Below are 21,017 nucleotides of genomic sequence, written 5' to 3' on the forward strand. Positions count from 1 at the left end.
GACTACTGCAGCAAGATTGATGTCTGCCACTCCTTCGGAAAGATAAAAATCCTCGGCTATGTTAGCTTGTGCTAGTTTTTTGCTTGAACTCCCTCCGTCCTTGCGAATGTGACAATCCTTAGCGCGATGTCCATCTTTGCCGCACACAAAACACTTGCCTTTGAACCTCTTGTCGAACTCATTGTTGTTCCCTTTGTTGATCTTACTAGTGGATCCTTGTTTGGGACCATTGTCATCATGCTTCCGTTTCTTGTTGTTCAATTTTGACCATTGTCCATGTTCCACAACATTTTCTTTAACCTGCATGATATGGTTTCCTGACTTCTTGTCGGAACCATGGTTGTCCTCCTCAATTCTGAGCCGCACTATTAGTTCCTCCAATTTTATCTCTTTGCGTTTATGCTTCAGATAATCCTTGAATTCTTTCCAAAATGGTGGCAATTTTTCAATTATTGTTGTTGCTTGGAAAGATTCACTGAGAATCATTCCTTCCGCATGTATGTCATGGAGAATTAATTGGAGATCTTGAACCTGGCTAATAACCGTCTTGGAAGCTATCATTTTAAAATCCAAAAAATGGCCGACAACAAATTTCTTTATACTGGCATCCTCTGTCTTATATTTATGATCTAGAGATTCTCACAGTTCTTTTGCAGTGCTTTTGACACTATACACATTGTACAATGTATTGTCCAACCCATTGAGGATATAATTCTGACACAAAAAATCACCATGTTTCCATGCATCGACTGCGGCAACCACTTGCTAGTCAGTTTCTCCCTGGTTCAGTGTTAGAGCTTTTTCATGAGTGAAACAAGCCAAATTCAATGTCGTAAGATAAAACATTATCTTTTGTTGCTATCTTTTAAAATCATTTCCATCGAATTTTTCTAACTTTTCCCCATGATTTACCAGTACTGTCGGAGTCATCACTAGTACAACGGGTGTGAAGGTCAGAGTATGAACAGTCTCAGTACTGTTTGTTTCAGTAGTCATATTTCTAACGAAATAATAATGCACTAATCACAAATTTATACATAATAGAATTTACACACAAAATATACAGAATAATATTTTGTAACAAAATTCTAGTGATAAACAGTATATGACTACTATGTTATCAAGGAAATTATAAAACACTATATTACTACTGGTTAAGAAATTAAACAGTATATGACTACTATTTAATTTTCTGAAACAAAATATTCGTCTGTCTAACACACAAATAAAAAAAACAAAATCTACTTTAAGATTGTTAAGTTCCAATGGTTGTGTGTGTAATTAAATTTGTAAATGAAATAAACAGCAAAATAAAATAAATAATCCAAAAAATAATTATATAAATTAAATTATGAATTAATTGCTTACAAAAATTATAAGTCGAGGCTTGTGTTGGACACAATCTCTTTAAAGTAGATTTCGCCCTTGCTTTGGTGCTTCGAGATTTAACGGCGTCTACTTCCTAAGATACAATGACTACAACTTGATTTGCAGCACTACAAAATCAAGTCTGGCGAACCAAAATTTTGTTGTAACTCTCTCTTATTCTTCTTAAAGATTAAATGATGGACAGATGCAGCAGACAAGAGGACGACTACAAGAAAAAAAGAAGAAATGCTCTGAAAAATTGGATACCAAGAATTCTTGGAATAGCAAGCTATTTATAGGAAAATTGGTGGCTTTTCAGAACAGGTTTCAACAAATAAAAAACCTGTTTGGACAAATTCAACAGGTAGAAAACCTGTTCAGGTGGAATTTAATAGGTATGAACTTGTTCGGGTGGAGGAAAAAATCTGGACCAATTTATTTTGAAGTTTGAAACCAAAATTAAAAATAAATAAATAAAATACAAATATTTTTGGCCCAAAAAAATAAGGGTTGGGTTGGACAAGCCCAACCTAACCTTGCACCCGATCGGACGGATGGCAATGACGGTGCGTGCGTGTGTTTTTTTTTTTTTTTTTGGTTTTGGGTCCAATGGGTCTAACACACTTCCATAACCTCACCCTTCCACAAACTTGGGTACCCCTTAGGGCCCATCCCAAGTATCCCAAGCTAGACTTTATATACCTATATAAATCCCTAAGATTTTCTAATGTGGGACAAGCACATTTCACAAATGTATAAGAAACCCACCTAAAGCCATATCCACAAACCCGAAAATGTGCGTTGAATTCTCATTCATCCAGAAATGATTTCGAGCAACCAAATACACGATGTTATTCACTATGCGGCATTAAACACGAACCCAATTAGAAACATTAAAAATAATGCTTGGGTCCTACCTTAATTAACACTCAAAGTTAGCAAAAAATAAGGTTTTACAAAGTCATTTTCCAACATTATGAAATAATTACACTCTGTTTTCTTGAAATATAAATTCATATAACATTTTGTCTCATGCTGTTAATTAAATAGATGAAAAAATGGAAATTTAGTCAAAACCCCATCCATTGGACCATTGTTTGGTAAAAAAGACAGCTCAATTTATTTTTTCTTTATAACCCTCTAAGGAGAAAACACATAATTGAGTAAGGACAAAGTAAAATATTTTTTTTTTCTTTTTTCTTTCTTAAACAATATTGCCAGAGTAACATGTTATTGTCAAACAAAGTAACATGTTGCTGTCAAATAGAGTAATTGTCAAACACGGTAACATGTTACTGTGAGACAGAGTAACATGTTACTGTCAAATAAAGTAACATGTTATTGTTACTGTTTATATGAATTTTAACAATAATAATTATTTTTTAAAAAAAAGAATTTTATAGTCAATATGGATCTTATTTGATAGATCTTGATGAGAGAATTCTAAAAATATTAATTTTATTAGGGTAAATTACACTAACCTCCCCTGAGGTTTACCTTAATTACAGGTACCTCCCATACTTTTGAAAATAATATACAAAGACCTCTTTTTGTTACCTATCCATCCAAATTCAAATAAATTATGCTGATGTCATCCATAATTATTCTTCAAATTCCAATACTACCCTTCAAGGGAGATAAGTGTAGTTTACCCATATATATATATATATATAAACACACACATATCAAATTCCATATCTCTTTAAATTCTGCAAATATATGTTTATGTCATACATAAACACATTCTTCAAATTCCATCTCTCTTCCCTCTCACTCTCTCTCTACGATCTACATCTCTCCCTCTCATTATCTCTCTTCTATTTCTCTGTTATCTTCTCTTTCTCTTTCTCTCTCTTTACTGGAAAACGCAGGCCTCTCTCGCTACTTCCTCGCCGTCAACAGCGCCGGCGCCAATCTCGCTCATCAAATCAAATTTCCAGAAATTGAAGGCATGAAAATCAAACAATAGATCCATAGCACAACATAACATTTGCTCTATCTCCCCATCTCTTTATTTGTATGAATGAAAAAAAAAAAGAAAAAAAAGGGTGAGATCTACTATGTGAACCAGTAACACCACTTTTACTATGTAAACTAGTAACACCTGTGAGGCCCTAACTTTTTGTAATGTCCCCAAACGCTGATAGTTGAAGAATTTCAATGAGAAATCTTGTTTATCAATTTCTTGCAAATTAAACCCTAGAAATCAGGAGCAACTGTGCGAGCTAATCAGCAAACCTTAATCAACTCTGAGAACTTAAGAAACATTTTAAAACCCTAAATTAATAATTTAGAAACCCTAGAATGAAAAATTATAAGAGAAAAATCCTAATTTTCGGTAATCACAGTTTTAGCCTGGTATCTCGCCTTTTGTTGTGAATCGGCACCACCTGGCCCGAATTATTTTTCCTATCATTATTTTATTAATTATATAACTTAAACATATGTTTTATTTCAAAAATTTTGATTGTACCCTTTTCTTTCTTAATTATTGCATTTTGGCCCCAAAACCTTAATATTTTATTCAATAAAGGTACAACCAATATTTTATTAATTTATACAAAATATCCTCTATATTTTATTAACAAAAAAATCAAATTTTCACATGGGTAAATAGGGTAGCTAGCTATAGGTGGTGAAAAGAACCTAGAAGTGTATTTTTTATTCATAGCAAATCTTGTACATAAATGCAACAAATCTTTGACCATTATGGAGAAATGGGGGGCATTTATTGCTATATCTTTTTTGTCTCCCAATTAACAAGTAAATAGGATTACCTTCTATTAATCAAGATTAATTAACACAAATCTTAATTGGATCCAATTACAAATCAACCAAACTTGAATAGTTTCTATTGAAAACCAACCAAACCAAGCCAACCCTTCTCTCTCCTCCTTGGCCTATAAATACAAGCCTTGCTAGCTATTGTATTTCACTCCATACACACACAACACATAGCTGAGAGAGGAGGAAAGGGAGAGCAAGTGACCTTGAGAGAAAAAGAGAAGAAAATATAGCAACAAGTAGGAAAAAGATCTAACAAACCAAGGTAAATTTCATACACCTCTCCTCTCAATGAATCATCATGTTTTTCCCCTTCATAATACATGCTAAAAATATATTTCACATGATATTAAAAGTTACTACATTATTAGATGATGTATGGTTTGAAAATGAAATGTCCCCTTCTTCCTTGCAATTTCTAGCAAGCTTTTCTCAAGGTTTTTTATTTTATTTCCATAGCAAACCTTCACCAAATCAAAATCTGTTTTAAAGGGGTATTAATTGGCATATATAGAGTATGTGAAAATTTTGGTTAAGACCCTGGATATGTTTTTATGACCCCTTTTATTTTTCTAAATACTTGCTACAAAGAACCTGTTAAAGCAAAGGACTTTGGAAAATCTAGAAAATTATATAAAAATGGTATCACGTTCATTTTTACATCAAAATCTTTAGCTTTCAAACAAAAATTTTTTCAATGAAAATGAATGAGTATTTTAAGAGAAACACCAAATTTTGTAACAGTTGTCAAATTTAGACAGAGTCTGTGTATTTCTTAAATATCTAAAAATCAAAAAGAGCCACCCTACTTCCGTAAAATGGTTCTGAAACTAGACTTGATTCTCTACAAATCCTCTAGAAGCCACATTTCTGAAACCCTTAAAAAATATTTTTTCTATATTTATTTTTGAACCGGTGCAGTGTTGGAAATCTGAACAATGTGGTTCTTGTTGTAGTTAATGCTTTTGTGCTATCATGACATATTATTGTAATATATGTTATACTTTCATGCTTGATTTTCACCTTGAATGGCCTTATTTTGTTCTTACTTGTGCTAACCACTAATGTGTAATACACTTAATGTGAAAAGGGAAAAACTAAATGGGTTGGTAAAAAGGTTTAACAACCACACTAGCTATACATCATAAATGATGAGAATGTTAAGTTGATATTAGTAGTGGATTAAAATGAGTATGTCTTGTGAAATTGGTTGTTCGGAACCCTTGAATGGAGCGGTTGTATTCGGACCCTAGGTAGTTCGGTGTAAGGAGAGGTTTGGGCTAGGCCCATCATTACCGTCTCTTTTGAGGCCCTCAGTTGGCGCTACGTGGTATATAACCATTGGTAGGCATCTGAGGTAAGGTCTGTAACAAAGCAGCAAAAGAGGGGGCATACCGAATAATCCGCATCCAATTCTTAGAGTTGGGAGGACGAAATCTTTTTGGGGGATTTCTAAACTACTAACAACTGACCATATAATCTGTGCTATGAACTTAAATGCCATGATCCTTTCCTTTGTCTTTTTTGTAAATGTTGTTGTGTATTGGACTGGGAAAAAGAGATGGGGTGTGTGTGCGTTTACTGGGCATTCAAAGCTCATGGCGTATCATGCCAGTTGCTGAAGAGGAGCTTACAGTAGGAGACGACGAGTCAGAAACCTTTGAAGACATTTGGCTATTTTAGGAAAGTTAGAAATTTTCCTTTTGATATTTTGCAAGACTCATATGAAAATTTAGATTTTCTTTTGGGATGTAATGTAATGGAACGAGCTTTTGTAATTAAGGATATTCGTAATTATTCTATTATTATGTACTTATATTCTAACACCAATATAACCCCTGACGTCGTTTACAAGACCTTGTGTCAATGTCTCTTAAGATCTGTCAAAAAGGTAGTGTGCTACCTAAGAAAGCTAGACTTAGAAGGGAGGCTAATTTGACTCATCCGGCGATTTGGGATCTTACTTGGTTATTGACCATAGGACTCATTAGTGATTTTTCCTTGACTACAACCAATAGTGTAGATTTGGGGCGTCACAACACCACTTTCTCTCTTTTCATCTTCTCTATCATCTTTATCTTCTCTATTTGAGGTTAGGGTTTGTGATATCTCAAGTGGGTTACAGGTCACAGATTCATCAAATTGCCACCGCCGTTGCTTCTAACTTCATCTCTGTAAACCCTAATCGTCGATTGAACCCCCATATATATATATATATATACATACATATACATATTTAGAGAGAGAAATGGGATTGAAGTTGATTACAAGGGTCACGAGACCTAGTTGATTCTAGAGGTCACGAGACCCAACCCACGTCCGATACATACAACCCACGTCCGATACATACCCTTTGTGATTCATTCGATTCGCTACATGCTTTGAGAGCAGTGACTCATTTCCGTCATCGTCGGCATTGCCATCGCCACCATCGTCTTCTCTCTCCTCTTTTACTCATCATTCTTTCACGGCTACGATTACACCCCGATCTCTGACTCGCACTTCCCTACTGAGTCAACTTACATGACCCACTGGAGAAGATAACAAAATAGCAGAGTCGTTTCACATTGTGCTCTCTTTCTCAATAGAGACGGCAGAGGTGTGGGGTTTGAAAAGAGAGAGAGAGAGAGAGAGAGAGAGAGAGAGAGAGAGAGAGAGAGGGGGTTTTTTTTACCTTAAAGGTCAATTATATCTTTTCACAATGTAGTTGAAGGGTATTATAGTCAATTTCACTATTAAGTTAACGTTGTTAAGGTTCTTTTAACGAGAAGGGGGTCTTTGTATATTATTTTAAAAAATAAGGGAGGTCAGTGTTATTTTTGAAACTGTAGGGGAGGTATCTGTAATTAAGGTAAACTTCAGTGGAGGTCAGTGTAATTTACCCATTTTATTAAAAACCGACATCTACATCAAAAATTATATTATTTTAAAGTTTAATATTTTGATAATAGTAATATTTGTTGAACTTTTCAAGAAAAACTTTTTATGTTTGTCCTTAATGTATTAAAATTTTATTATAAGAAATTTTGACCAAATCTCCCAAAAATATATATTGTCTCTTTTTAGACTAAAATGAATATTTTAATCAAATGTTACATTCATTAAAATTCTTATATTCTATATTTCAATAATATATACCTAAATAAACATAAATCCCTCGCTATCCCAAAACCAACCATCCACCATCACTTTGCCATTGATCACCACCATTATCCAAGTCCATCATCTCCAAAACCAACCACCAACATAGTCTCACTACCACCACCAAAGCCAACCCACCAAAACTACTATATTTCTAAAGTCCAACTACTACAGTCCACTAGGCTATCAAAAAGAACTGACAACAATTTCATTAGTTGTAGTGGTGTGCACAACTGGTTTTCCCCTCTAACACCACCCATTCTCATCCTTTTCCTTTATCAACCCCAATGATAATCATGTGCCTTCACCAATCCCTTCAATTTGATCAAATCTCACTACAAATCTTAACGACAATGAATGCATTCTATGTGCATCTCAAAATTGATTATTTACACAACCCATGAAAGTGTTATTTTAATTTCTAAGGTTTGAACCAAAGTAGGTTTGCTATGAAAGCAGTAGAAGTTGAATTTGTGATGAATGAAGTTCGAAAAGTTGAGGTTGTGATGAAAGTAGTAAGGGTGGAGTTTTGAGATGGAGGTGAGATAAGGAAGAAGATGTAACAATATAGAAAGAATGAGATTCTAGCTTGTCGTGGTGAAAGGAAAAGATAGTGGTTGCGTGTATAGTGGTTGTTGATTTGTATCTCCTTTGTTTTAAAAAATGAAAAGAGATAGTTAGAGAACAAAGGAGAAAAGAGAGACATATATAATCAAAGATAGAGGGTAATTGTGTCATTTTACATTATAAATGCAAAAAACTAAGAGTAGAAAAAAAAATGACCGCATAAATCTCCGTTACGAAAGAGAAAATTGATGTGAATATATTAAAATAAATAAATTTATTATTTCAAATTTATCCACGTAAATTTTTTTAAATAGATGAATATGTGGTGAAAATTAAATTTATGTAGTGTAGAATATGTATATAGAATATATTTGAATAAATTTTAAATAATTAAGTCTGAATTTATAATATTAAATAGGATAAAGCTTGGGAGCTCGAATGAGCTCCCCCTCGAATTCCCCGAAAATGGAAATAGACGGAAACAGAGGGACAAGAGGGGGAAAAGAAGGTGAAGGCAAGAGAGAGAGAGGGAGAAAGAGAGAGGAGAGGAGAGAGGGAAACAGAGAGGGAGAGAAGAGAGAAGAGGGAATGGAGACACACACACACACAGAGGCCCCTGCATTCCGGTCGATCGTCCGATCGTCACAGCTCCGCCCGCCCGCCGTCGCCTCCGCCTGTGCCTTCTTCCTCCGCCTCTGCCTTCTTCTCTTCTTCTTTTCTTTCTTCTTCTTCTTTCTTTCTTCTTCTGATTTTCTGATTGAAAAAAAAAAAAAATGAAAACGACGAAATGACGTCGTTTTGTAAATTAGGAGGATTCGAGGAGGCACAATTCGAACTACGTAGCATTACTCTTGTTAATATAATATTGCTAATTGCTAATTGTATGCCAACTGTATAGCTTTCTCTTTTCTCTTTTTTTGCTTTCGGTGGTAATGCCCATCTTTTGGAATCCAATGTATGTTGCTTCTCTCTATAAAGAGAGAGTTGATTTCTCTTGTAATTACAGAACACACAATACAGAAAACATTTTGCTCTATAGCTTCTCTCATTCTTTGCTCTCTAGCTTCTCTCTCAAACTAATCTTTCATGGTATCAGAGCCCATCAACTTGTTCGAAATTTTCTCCTGAGTCCAACGGCACCAAGCCCGTTCTCAGAAAAGCCAACACGCGCCCACACGCGCCGCCCTTAGCCTCTGCGCGTCAACACGACCGCCACCACGCTCACACGCGCCCACACGCGCCAACTCCTGTCGCTCACTTCCGCCACGCGCCCACACGCGCCCACACATCCGCGGCTCCCATACGCCGCGCCTGCTACCGTACGCGTACCGTGCGCCACTCTGCTAGTGTGCACCCACGTGCGCCAAACCAGCTACCGTGCGCCGCGCCTGCGCCTGTCTGCTAACGTGCACCGTTGCCTTCCTGCTAACGTGCTCCTCCCTGCACTCTGCTAACGTGCGCCGCTGACATCATTGCTGACATCATCTCTGTCCAGCATACCTTTCCTTACTATTTTCGACCTTCCGGACTCACTGGTACACTCTGTTTTACCTAATTTTGCTCCTACGGATCTATTTCTATTACTTTCACCCTACTCAACGAGTATTATGGATCGTCATGATGCCTCCCATCCCATTTCCGTTATTTTAAATGGTTCAAACTATGTTCTGTGGGCCCAAGCTATGTCCTCTTTTCTCAAAGGCAAGAAGCTCTGGCGAATTGTCACCGGGGATGTGGCTAAACCAGTAAAAGACAGTGCCACTACTGAAACTCCTGTTCATACTGCTACATATGAAGACCGACTTGAGGAATGGGACAGTAAGAATTACCAAATCATTACCTGGTTTCGTAATACCTCTATTACCTCTATCAGTCTTCAATTTGGCCGCTTTCAGCTTGACTCTGTAACTACTCCTGCGAAAGACATCTGGGATTTTTTGAAAGAACGATACCAGACTACTGGTCTTGCCCATCAATATCAACTTCAGAACCAACTTCACCGCATGCGCCAAGAATCCACTCAGTCCATTAATGACTTCCTTTCTCAAATGTACTCTGTTTGGGATCAGCTTGCTCTTTCCGAACCAGCATGGCATGACCCCGAAGATGCCGTTTTATTTACTATCCATCGCAACCAGCAAAGGTTGGTGCAATTTCTCATGGCTCTTACCTCATCTTTTGAGCCCGTACGTGTTTCCCTGCTTCATCGCCATCCATTGCCCACTCTTGAACAAGCAATTTCTGAGTTGCTATCCGAGGAGACTCGTCTCGGTACTCTTCAAACACATCATGTGGACTCTGTTCTTGCCACTCCTCCGACCCGGCCATCATTTCCCCAGCGAACTACTGCTTGCCTCTACTGTCAGAATCGGGGCCTTCCTTCAACCCATCTCCTGGTCCATTGCCCCGTCAGATCCTGCCGCTACTGCAACAAACTTGGTCCTGGCCATCTGCAACAGGATTGTTTTCGCAATCCCTCTCGCTCATCCTCCAATAGCCACTCCTCTCGCGGTGGCTCTTCTCGGGGAAACTTTCACCGTTCCGGCAATCAGTCTCATCACACTGCTGCTGCTGCTTCCGGGAATCAGTCTCACCAAACTGACACTGCCACCTCTGCCGGGTTCTCTGAGTCACCTACTCCATCTACCCCTCGCTTTTCTCCAACAGATGTAGAGGCCATGCTTAAACAGCTTCTCTCCCCATCTGGTACACCTCCTCCTACTGCTTTGTCTGTCATTCCAGGTAACTCTTCTTGGTATTTTGACTCTGCCTGTTGTAATCATATGACCTCCAGTTCTACTAGTTTTTCTTCCTTCTCTTCCTCTCCTCATATTCCCTCAATCCATACTGCTGATGGTTCTCTCATGTCTGTTAGTCATGTTGGTACTGTTTCCACCTCTTCTTTATCCATACCTCACGTTTATCATATCCCTGCTCTTACCTTAAACCTTATTTCCATTGGTCAATTATGTGAACTTGGTCTAACTGTCACATTTTCTGCTACTGATTGTTTGGTACAGGACCCTCAGACAGGGCAGACTATTGGGATCGGCCGTAAGCATGGACGTCTCTATGAACTCATTCATCTTCATGTTCCTGCCTCTCCTCAAATTGCTGCTCCTACATCTACTTCCTCATTATCTCCCTTTCATCTTTGGCATTGTCGCTTAGGGCATATTTCTGTTAATCGCTTAAGGTCTTTGGTTTCTAGTGGACAGCTGGGTCATGTAATTCCCGATAATTTCGATTGTATACCCTGTCAACTTGCCAAACAACCTGCTTTATCATTTAATAAAAGTACTTCTGTTTCTCTTGCACCTTTTGATCTTATACATTCGGACATTTGGGGACCCTCACCTACTACTACTATGGGGGGATCCCGCTATTTTGTTGTTTTTATTGATGATTTTTCCCGGTTTACTTGGCTTTTTCTCATGAAACATAGGTCTGAATTGAAACACATTTATTATCGTTTTGCACAAATGGTCCACACCCAATTTTCCAAAACCATCAAAATTTTTCGCTCTGACAATGCTATGGAATACCGGGATTCCGATTTCCTTTCCTTTCTTCAGCATCATGGTACATTGCCTCATCGTTCCTGTGCTGGCACATCTCAGCAAAATGGCCGCGCTGAACGGAAACATAGGCATATTCTTGACACTACTCGCGCTCTCCTTCTCTCTTCTTCCTGCCCTGAAAACTTTTGGGGAGAAGCTGCCCTCACTGCTGTCTACACTATCAACTGTGCCCCTACACCTGTCATCCATAATCAAACTCCTTTTGAACGTCTGCATGGCACTCCCCCTCCGTACGCCAATCTCCGGGTTTTTGGCTCTGCCTGCTTTGTTCTACTTCAATCCCATGAACACACCAAGCTTGAACCTCGCTCTCGTCTTTGTTGCTTTCTTGGGTACGGCATTGAACATAAAGGCTTCCGCTGTTGGGATCCTATCTCTCAACGTCTTCGTATATCCCGCCATGTCGTTTTCTGGGAACACCAAATGTTTTCCTCGCTATCCTCTTTTCACTTACCCGGCCTTTCCACTACTGCACTATTTACTAATCCTTCCATCGATCTTTTCTCTGCTGATTTTGATACAGGTTCCTCCTCCATCGAGACGCCCTTGCTCACCCCTGATCCTGTCCAGCCTGCTCTACCTGAAGGTCTGCCTCTTGCTACCACACCTCCTTCTCCGCTGGCTCTTCCTCTCACCACTCCTCCTCCAGATCGACCACGCCGGGTAACTCAACCTCCTATCCATCTTCGTGATTATATTGTTGGATCTGCTGCCTTCTCTACTTATGAACCTACCTCCTATCGTGAGGCTTGTACTAATCCTCTTTGGCAGCAAGCTATGACTGATGAACTCCATGCCTTGGAAAAAGCTCATACTTGGGATCTTGTTGATCTTCCTCCTGGCAAGACTGCAATTGGCTGCAAATGGGTTTACAAAATCAAAACACATTCTGATGGCTCTATTGAACGCTACAAAGCTCGTCTTGTTGCCAAGGGCTTCAACCAAGAATATGACATTGATTATGAGGAGACATTCTCTCCTGTTGCTCGGCTTACATCTGTTCGCAGTTTACTTGCTGTTGCTACTGCTCGCCACTGGGGGCTCTTTCAGATGGATGTCAAAAATGCTTTCCTCAATGGTCATCTCCTTGAGGAGGTCTACATGCAACCTCCACCTGGGTCTACTTTTCCACCTCATCAGGTTTGCAAACTACAGCGTGCTCTCTATGGTCTCAAGCAAGCACCTCGTGCTTGGTTTGCTACGTTCAGTTCTACCATTCTTGCCTTCGGATTCACCTCTAGTTCCTATGACTCTGCTCTCTTTATCCGGACTACTTCTCATGGTACTACTCTTCTTCTTCTATATGTGGATGATATGATTATCACTGGTAATGATACAGCTGGTATTCTCCACCTCAAACAATTTCTCCACCAACAATTTGAGATGAAGGACCTTGGTACTCTTAACTACTTCTTAGGCCTTGAAGTATCTCATGATTCTACTGGTTCCTATTTGTCCCAAGCCAAATATGCATCCGATCTTCTGGCTCGTGCTGGTCTTACTGATTGCAAAACTGCCTCTACTCCGATTGATCCTCAGATTCGTCTCACTCCTCTAGATGGCACTCTTCTCTCTGATGCTACTCTTTTTCGCCAGCTCGTCGGCAGTCTTGTTTATCTCACAGTCACCCGTCCTGACATTGCCTATGCTGTTCACATTGTCAGTCAGTACATGTCGGCTCCTCGCACTCCCCACTATACTGCTCTACTCCGCATCCTTCGCTATCTCAAAGGCACTCTGTTCCATGGTCTTCACTTCTCAGCTTCTTCCTCTCTTGACCTACGTGCCTTTTCCGATGCTGATTGGGCTGGGGATCCTACGGATCGACGCTCCACCACGGGATTCTGCTTCTTCTTAGGGGATTCTCTTCTTGCTTGGCGTAGCAAAAAACAATCTCTCACTGCCCGCTCTAGCACCGAAGCTGAATACCGAGCTCTTGCTGACACTACTCAGGAACTTCTCTGGCTTCGCTGGCTCCTTGCTGATATGGGCGTTTCTTCATCTACTCCTACCCCTCTCTACTGTGACAATCGGAGTGCTATTCAGATTGCTCACAATGATGTTTTTCATGATCGCACCAAACATATTGAGATTGATTGTCATTTCATTCGCCAGCATGTTACTTGTGGAACTGTTCATCTTCTTCCTATTGCTTCAGTCGATCAACCCGCTGATATCTTCACTAAAGCTCATCCTCCTGGCCGCTTTACTGATCTTGTTTCCAAACTCAACTTGGTCGATGCTTTCCCTCCTTGAGTTTGCGGGGGGCTGTTAATATAATATTGCTAATTGCTAATTGTATGCCAACTGTATAGCTTTCTCTTTTCTCTTTTTTGCTTTCGGTGGTAATGCCCATCTTTTGGAATCCAATGTATGTTGCTTCTCTCTATAAAGAGAGAGTTGATTTCTCTTGTAATTACAGAACACACAATACAGAAAACATTTTGCTCTATAGCTTCTCTCATTCTTTGCTCTCTAGCTTCTCACTCAAACTAATCTTTCAACTCTATTAAATGATAAGATTAATAATGTAATCTTTCCTACCTTAAAAAAAATAGGGTAATTTATTCTTTAGAATCATTTGAAACGGAAAAAAACCTACAAAAGTCGCGCAACATTTATTGGCAGGAAAAAAATATGGAAAATATTGATTGGGGCGAGGGCAACAATTACACCGTAGATGCGCCGTCGTTTCCGAATACTATATAATAACCCCAGTGCCTTGAATATAGTAAACATATTTCCTTGACAAAATCACTTCCTGAAAATTGAGAAGGGAGGGAGGGAGGGAGGTTCCTCATCCGGTCTTCTGTTCTCTCTCTCTCTCTGTGTCTCCTCTCTCTTTCCTTTTCCTTCATCCCACTGTAGACAGAGTAAACAAAAAAGAAAGAGAAAAATTCAGAAAAGAGCGACCCAGACAACACAAAAAGAAAAATACAGCGTGAGAGAGAGTGATAAAAGGCAGTTGGGGGACCTTGGGGTTGGTCATGGTGGACAATGCACTACGCGTGCTCAGGGGCATTTCCGTCATTAAAACCATTCTTTCTCTCTCCTCTTTCTCCATGCTCTTCTTCAGCTCCGCCGCTAATGGTGTTGAAGGCGCACTCTTCTTCGGCGGCGCCGGCGGCGGATTCTGGTCGACCACGGCCGCTGGTAATGCACAATTAGCTCTCTTTTTCACGGTCTTCGCCGGAATCGCCTTGGCTGCCGCCGTATTCTTCACTACTAGGTAAAAAAAGTAACGTAACTTACCAGTGCTCACGCATTTTGAAGCCCTAGGACTCGATAGGTTTTTTTAGAAAGTAGGTATAGAGAGATAGATGAAAGCCCTACGACGAAGTCACACTTCGTCGTCTTCGAATTCTTCTTCACCGTCTTCATCGTCGTCGTCGTGGATTCATTTGAGATCGGTTTTATTCGTAGTTGCTTCTTCCTCACCAGCTTATTGTTCTTCTGATCGGTGAGTTTCTCTCTCTTCCGCTCCATTTTTGTCTCTTCTTTTTTTTTTTTTTTTTATAATTTTAAATTCAGCTCTAATTTCGGTATTTTTGCTGTTTTCATCAATTTTAGATCTCGATCTCAGAGTTGTGTCTCGTTTTCTAATTGAATTAATCTTTTAGCTCAATCTCAGCTTCAGTTCCGTCTCTTTTCGGATATTATAGTTTACTCGCATTGGATCCTTGAGTTGTGGTTTCTGATAGTTAAGTTTTGGTGGATTTGGGAGTTGTTTTAGTTAGGTTTGAAAAAGTCCACCAGCTACACATGGTTTGACTGATTGGCATTGTCTCAATTTGCTGATTATTATATTCTTGAAAATTTATGGAAGTTCATGTTTTTCACCGGGAACAGTTAGTAGCTTGGTCAAATTTCTTTGTATTGTTTGTTGCTTTTGGATGCGTTACTGATCAATTTCAATATGCTGTATATTGATTCTTGCTTGCGTGAAGATATGTCGTATGCTTTTCTTTTAAATGAAAAAAAGAAGCTGGTCTTCGGGCTTGACTTTTATAATCTTGATCCCCATTTTGTCTAAAGAATATTGAGAACAAGGGCAAGAAAAGGGAAATGCTTGCAAGCAATATCCTTTCTTGAGTTTTAAGCATTGAACCTCTTGCATTACCTCATTTTTTTCCAAGAACCAGACAAATTGTAAAGGTCTTAAAAGCTTTGAAGTCTACAATTTAGAATTAGAATGTTTAAAGGGACAAAGTCATTAATTTAATGTACACATTGGGAGAATTGAAAAGTATTCATGGAAATTTAAGAGGAATTGCTGCCCATGAGGCTCTCTCTCTCTCAAAACGCCAAGTTGAGCAAGGGAAATATGTTTTTGTCTTATAACTTTAATGGATCTTTACTCAATATACGTTGTGAGTCTAAAAAAACCTCAACTGGGAGGGGGGAGAGGACCTGAGTTTTAAGAGTTTATGAGGGATTACCAATTAATATGATTTTGTCATCCTTACTTGTTTACTAAAAGTGACAATCTTATATATTAGCACATGATGTTCAATTTGCTTGAGGTTGTCCTGTTTTCTTGCTTTGAAGATGTCTCAAATTTTCACGAGCGTGAGCTTTTGGCTCTCCTAAAGTAGCTTACATACTTGTGTTGCATTCATCTTGCTTTTTTGTTTTTTGGAAGAGTTATCTGACAAGTTTGTTCATTCAATTTGTGACATTGAGTGGAATTATTTGAAAAAAACCAAGGTTGGACTTACTTTGATGTACTGGACTGTAGTATTTTGATTTGAACCAAAAACAAAAATGAAAAAGAGAGAAAGATACTTTACCAGAATAATTTTCAGGTATTTGTATTTGTTTTTCAGCCTCATAGAATTAAGTTGATTAAAACAAAAAATTTGTGTAGGCTTGCAATAGTGATTAACATGTATCAACAATGCAGTGGTTATAGAGTTTGTTACTAAGTTGTTTCCTTTATCTTTTCTCTTAAACTAAAGGAGCACAGATAGGAGTCCTACCTTCTGTTTCATCTCTATTCTGTTTTTCCTCCCCTTCCCCTTTGAACTTCTTCTTCGAAGAAGTTATTGGTTAAAGTAATATTGGCCAAAAGAATCCTGTATTCACAAGAACTTAAGATTCAAACTTCAAAGGCAATGAGATGACTGCGCATAGGACTTAAAGGATGCAACTTACCCAGACACAAAAAAAATAAAAAATAAAATAAAATAATTGAAGGATGCATAGTTGACTGGTTGTGTATATTCGTTATTTGATGTAGTGGACATCTAATTGGAACTACTATATGCTTGTAGTCAACTAGAGGAGTGGAACATTAGCTTCAAGTGGAAAAATTTATAGTTGAAACCTTAGGTTCAAGTTTATGCTACCAAGCTTTATTTATTGGATGCCCTTGCTACTGTCACTCTTTTTCCTAAGGAAAAGAAAAAGAAGAAGATGGAAGTGAAAGATTAGCTGTTCATATAACTTTACCGGGGAAGTCCATGATTCTGTATCATTGAATCTCTTTTTGTTATTGTAAGAATAATTGTTTCTAAGATTGGTGCATTTCCTGTTGTTGTTCTTGGGAATAGGGACATATTTTCGAGCAGGTTCTGCTTCCTAATTTGCATTCTTTTCATAATTAGCATTAATACAATTTATACATGAAATGATCATAATCAATAAGCACATTGGTTTTGTTTCTCTTTAGCATGGGTATAGGAACTTATCACACGTATTGTAAAAGTAAGACATGCTGCTGACCTACTGCTTTGTTTCCTCTATTTCCTGATGCATTGCACGGAAAATTCTCTTTTTAATGTTATCTGTGATTTTAGTTACTGATAGTGTTTAATCAGCCCAACTTGTTATTTGTGATGATAATTAATTATGACTGTTGTTTCATTTCCAGGGGCCGTCTCAAATCGCCTTGGTCCCGCAGAAAAAGAAAACATGCCCTCTCACCTCAGCAGTGGAGAAGTTTGTTTACACCAGATGGAAAGTTCCGTGATGGTGGAGTGAAATTTTTGAAAAAAGTTAGAAGTGCGGTGAGTTTCCATTTCCTGTTGTTTATATAAGTACTCCATTTTTCAAAATTTAAAGTTGCAGTTATACATGTTTACATCTTGCCTTGTTATTTTTAAAAATAGTGAAATTTTATTTCCTGATATTTTATGTAGGGTGTTGATCCAAGTATCAGGGCAGAGGTTTGGCCGTTCCTTCTTGGAGTGTAAGCATGTTCACCATTCATATATTTGATAACTGCTTTGTATCCCTGAAATGGAACTTTTAAACTTTGATTGCTACATTGAAGAGCAAATTCACTCAGTTCCAAATATCAACACTATGATTTGGTTCAAAATCTTCCTTGTCTATATTTTCCTTTTCTGAAGACTGGGAATTTGTAAGAACGAGAAATACTCGAGCTATTTTGTTTTTATTATTTTTGAGGGATTAGGTGAGAGGGGGAGAATTAGTTTGGATTAATGCCCAATAGGTCAACTAAGGAAGCGATATGTTTACTAAGAAGATTAATAGAAAAGTACACAGAGCAGTAGAGGGATCTAATATGACTTTCATAGATTTAAAAAAATAAAATAAATAAATAAATTATGATAGGGTGCCTACAGATATAATATGGTGGGTATTAGAGAAAAAGAGTGTGACCAATAAAAGAACATGTATGATGGGTTTGTGACAACAATTATGATGGTTGTCAGTTACAAGTGTATAAGTATATAGAGGTCAGACTCATAAGACCTTAAATTTAAGGGTACATCTATTATGTGGGATAAAATGGTGTTAATACAAATATATAAGTGTCAACACAAATCTCATACTCTTATCCAAATGCTGGGTGTTCGACACGAGTATTTGATTTATATTGAAGAGTCTATGTAACATATCCTTGATAGAGCAGAATGGTGAAACAAATTCATGTAGCTGAGATGGCTACATGAATAGTTTTGGTTTGGTTATAAATACCTGCAATCCTGTACAGGCTGTTGAGATGGCTTTTGTCCAAAATATAGTTGCATGCTTGGCAATTTAAATACATTGTGGGAAAAGATTAGTTACAGCAGATATTTGCTAAACTTACATCATATGAGATTCAAGTGCTAAATGCAATGTTATTGGATAATGCTTTGTGGGATTCTTTTTTAATGGGTTTCGGACCTAAGATTGGAATCATTTGATTCAGGCTTCTTTTGAATAGTAGGGCATTTTGAGCTGTGCCCTATAAACCTTCAAGTTCATTGCCATAGCTTGTTACGAGTTCTTTTGCAACTGGTTATGTTATCCAGAGATGACATAATATAATATAGTGGTGAGCTGCAGCCTCATGAACCTGAGAGTCTTTACTCGTACATCCACCTTTTGAAACAAATGCTATCTAGAGCTCAAATAATTTAAATTCTCTCTCTCTCTCTCTCTCTCTCTCTCTCTCTCTCTCTCTCTCTCTCTCTGAGACTAAACTGATGTGCAAAACAAGTAAATATTAAGTGCTTGTTCTCTTTCCCTTTGAAGTTTGCTTTCTGCTTGTATGTGATTAGATGCAGTCATACCTTGCTGTATACTTGTATTGTCTTTATAATTAGTTAAGGTGGATGTTTTTTTTTCCTGATGAATGTTATTTTACTGTCCAAAAACAAGAAAAAAAAAAAAATGTTGAAGTGGATGCCCCAAAATCCTCTATGATGACCAAATTGCCTTTTCTTTTACAGCTATGACTTGAACACTTCCAAAGAAGAAAGAGAAGTTATAAGAGCTCAGAAGAGGTAAGCTCGCCAAATTCATCTCTCTCTCTCTCTCTCTCTCACACACACACACACACACACACACACACCCACGCGCGCACACACACACAAATGTATTTGTTTGTTGAAGGTTTCACCCTTGCTGCTATATAGTCATCATGTTTCTATTCTCCATTGTTTTTTTTTTTATTCTTAATCTATGGATGCAGGAAGGATTATGAAAAACTTCGGAGACAGTGTCGGCGGCTTCTAAAACATAGCGATGACAGCAAGAAGTTGAAGGAAACTGGCGGGACCAGCAGTAATGGGGATAGTGGGAGGTTCAATCAAAGCATAGATTCTCCAGACTCCGAAGATGTGGTTAGTGCCAGGGAGTCGCTTTCTAGCGAGGAAACGAGCCCATACGTAGAGTACACTAACCACCCCTGTAGTGAATTGTCAGTAGGAGATGGTTCAAGACAACTCACAGATTCGAATTCCCCAGCACTCGACACCGAGTCATCAGACACAGACTCGTCTGAGGAAGTGAGTACTACTTTTCCCTTGTCAGAAACCAGGGAGGAAAATGATACCAACACACCCTTTAAGGACGAATCTTCCCCCTCTAGGGCAGAAGTCCAGTCAAAACCCCGCAACGCTGAAGATTTTGCCACTTGGCAGCGGATCATCCGCCTTGATGCAGTTCGTGCCAACGCAGAATGGATAGCATACTCACCATCTCAGGCTGCAGTATCCGAAGAAAGGGCACACCGTTCTGCTGAGGCTGTTGCGTTAAAAGATTACGATCACCTGGAGCCTGCCAGGGTCTTCCATGCTGCTCGACTAGTCGCCATCCTTGAAGCCTATGCACTTTATGACCCTGAAATTGGATACTGCCAAGGGATGAGCGATTTACTTTCTCCAATAATAACTGTGATACTGGAGGACCATGAGGCTTTCTGGTGCTTTGTTGGTTTCATGAGGAAGGCTCGGCATAATTTCCGGCTCGACGAGGTCGGAATCAGGCAGCAATTGAACACTGTTTCAAAAATCATCAAATGCAAGGATTCTCACCTATACCGACACTTGGAGATGCTTCAAGCAGAGGATTGCTTTTTTGTTTACAGGATGGTGGTGGTACTCTTCAGAAGGGAATTGACTTTCGAGCAAACGATTTGCCTCTGGGAGGTAATGTGGGCTGATCAGGCTGCGATTAGGGCTGGGATTGGAAAATCTGCATGGAGCAGGGTAAGGCAGCGTGCTCCACCAACAGAAGATCTGTTACTTTACGCAATTGCGGCTTCGGTGTTGCAACGGAGGAAACAGATCATAGAGAAATATAGTAGCATGGATGACATAATAAGGGAGTGCAATAGCATGGCTGGCCAACTTGATGTGTGGAAGCTTCTAGACGATGCACACAATCTGGTGGTGAATCTCCACGACAAGATAAAGAACCCCTTCTGACAAATTCCATTGGAGCATATTTTTTCGTAATTTATTTTATTTTAGCTCTTGAAGCTTAATTTCACCAGCTGGTGTGCTTGTCGCGTTGGATGTTCGTTTGAATGGTAGGGGCATGTTTGGCAGTGATAATTTTGCGTTTTTTCCCATGAGGTATATATGATCTTGAACACGAGGGCATGGTGCAGCAGGGACTTGCAGTCAGCGGTGAAATGTACCATATTGGATTGGAAAGATGAAAGTTATTAGGTAATTTGCATTCCCTAAATCTATTTTTGTACTGTTTACACTTCTGTAATAGCTATGAAAACCTAAAAAGGGTCAATCCCTTGAAAGTGTTTTGTAGAAACTGTTTCGAGGCTTTAATGACTTCTTGGAAGCCTTATAATAATCTCAGTGATGATTTCCCTCTAAA

General features: G+C 38.7%; 1 protein-coding gene across 2 annotated transcripts; it reads left to right on the plus strand.

Annotated features, from left to right (window-relative positions):
• The first annotated feature begins 14,043 nt into the window (after positions 1–14,043).
• Positions 14,044–21,017, plus strand: LOC114259198 (rab GTPase-activating protein 22). Of its 2 annotated transcripts, none has more exons than XM_028199191.2 (5): positions 14,044–14,670; positions 17,314–17,449; positions 17,582–17,631; positions 19,127–19,180; positions 19,369–21,017. In XM_028199191.2, exons 1-5 carry the CDS (start codon positions 14,429–14,431, stop codon positions 20,603–20,605), a joined length of 1,719 nt encoding a protein of 572 aa, XP_028054992.1. In that variant the 5' UTR covers positions 14,044–14,428; the 3' UTR covers positions 20,606–21,017. The 2 variants fall into 2 exon arrangements, with proteins under 2 accessions (XP_028054992.1, XP_028054993.1); XM_028199192.2 differs by having other exon boundaries at positions 14,068–14,901.

The sequence above is a fragment of the Camellia sinensis genome, chromosome 8 (assembly GCF_055761805.1).
Source record: "Camellia sinensis isolate YWXY chromosome 8, ASM5576180v1, whole genome shotgun sequence".
Taxonomy (NCBI): Eukaryota; Viridiplantae; Streptophyta; class Magnoliopsida; order Ericales; family Theaceae; genus Camellia; species Camellia sinensis.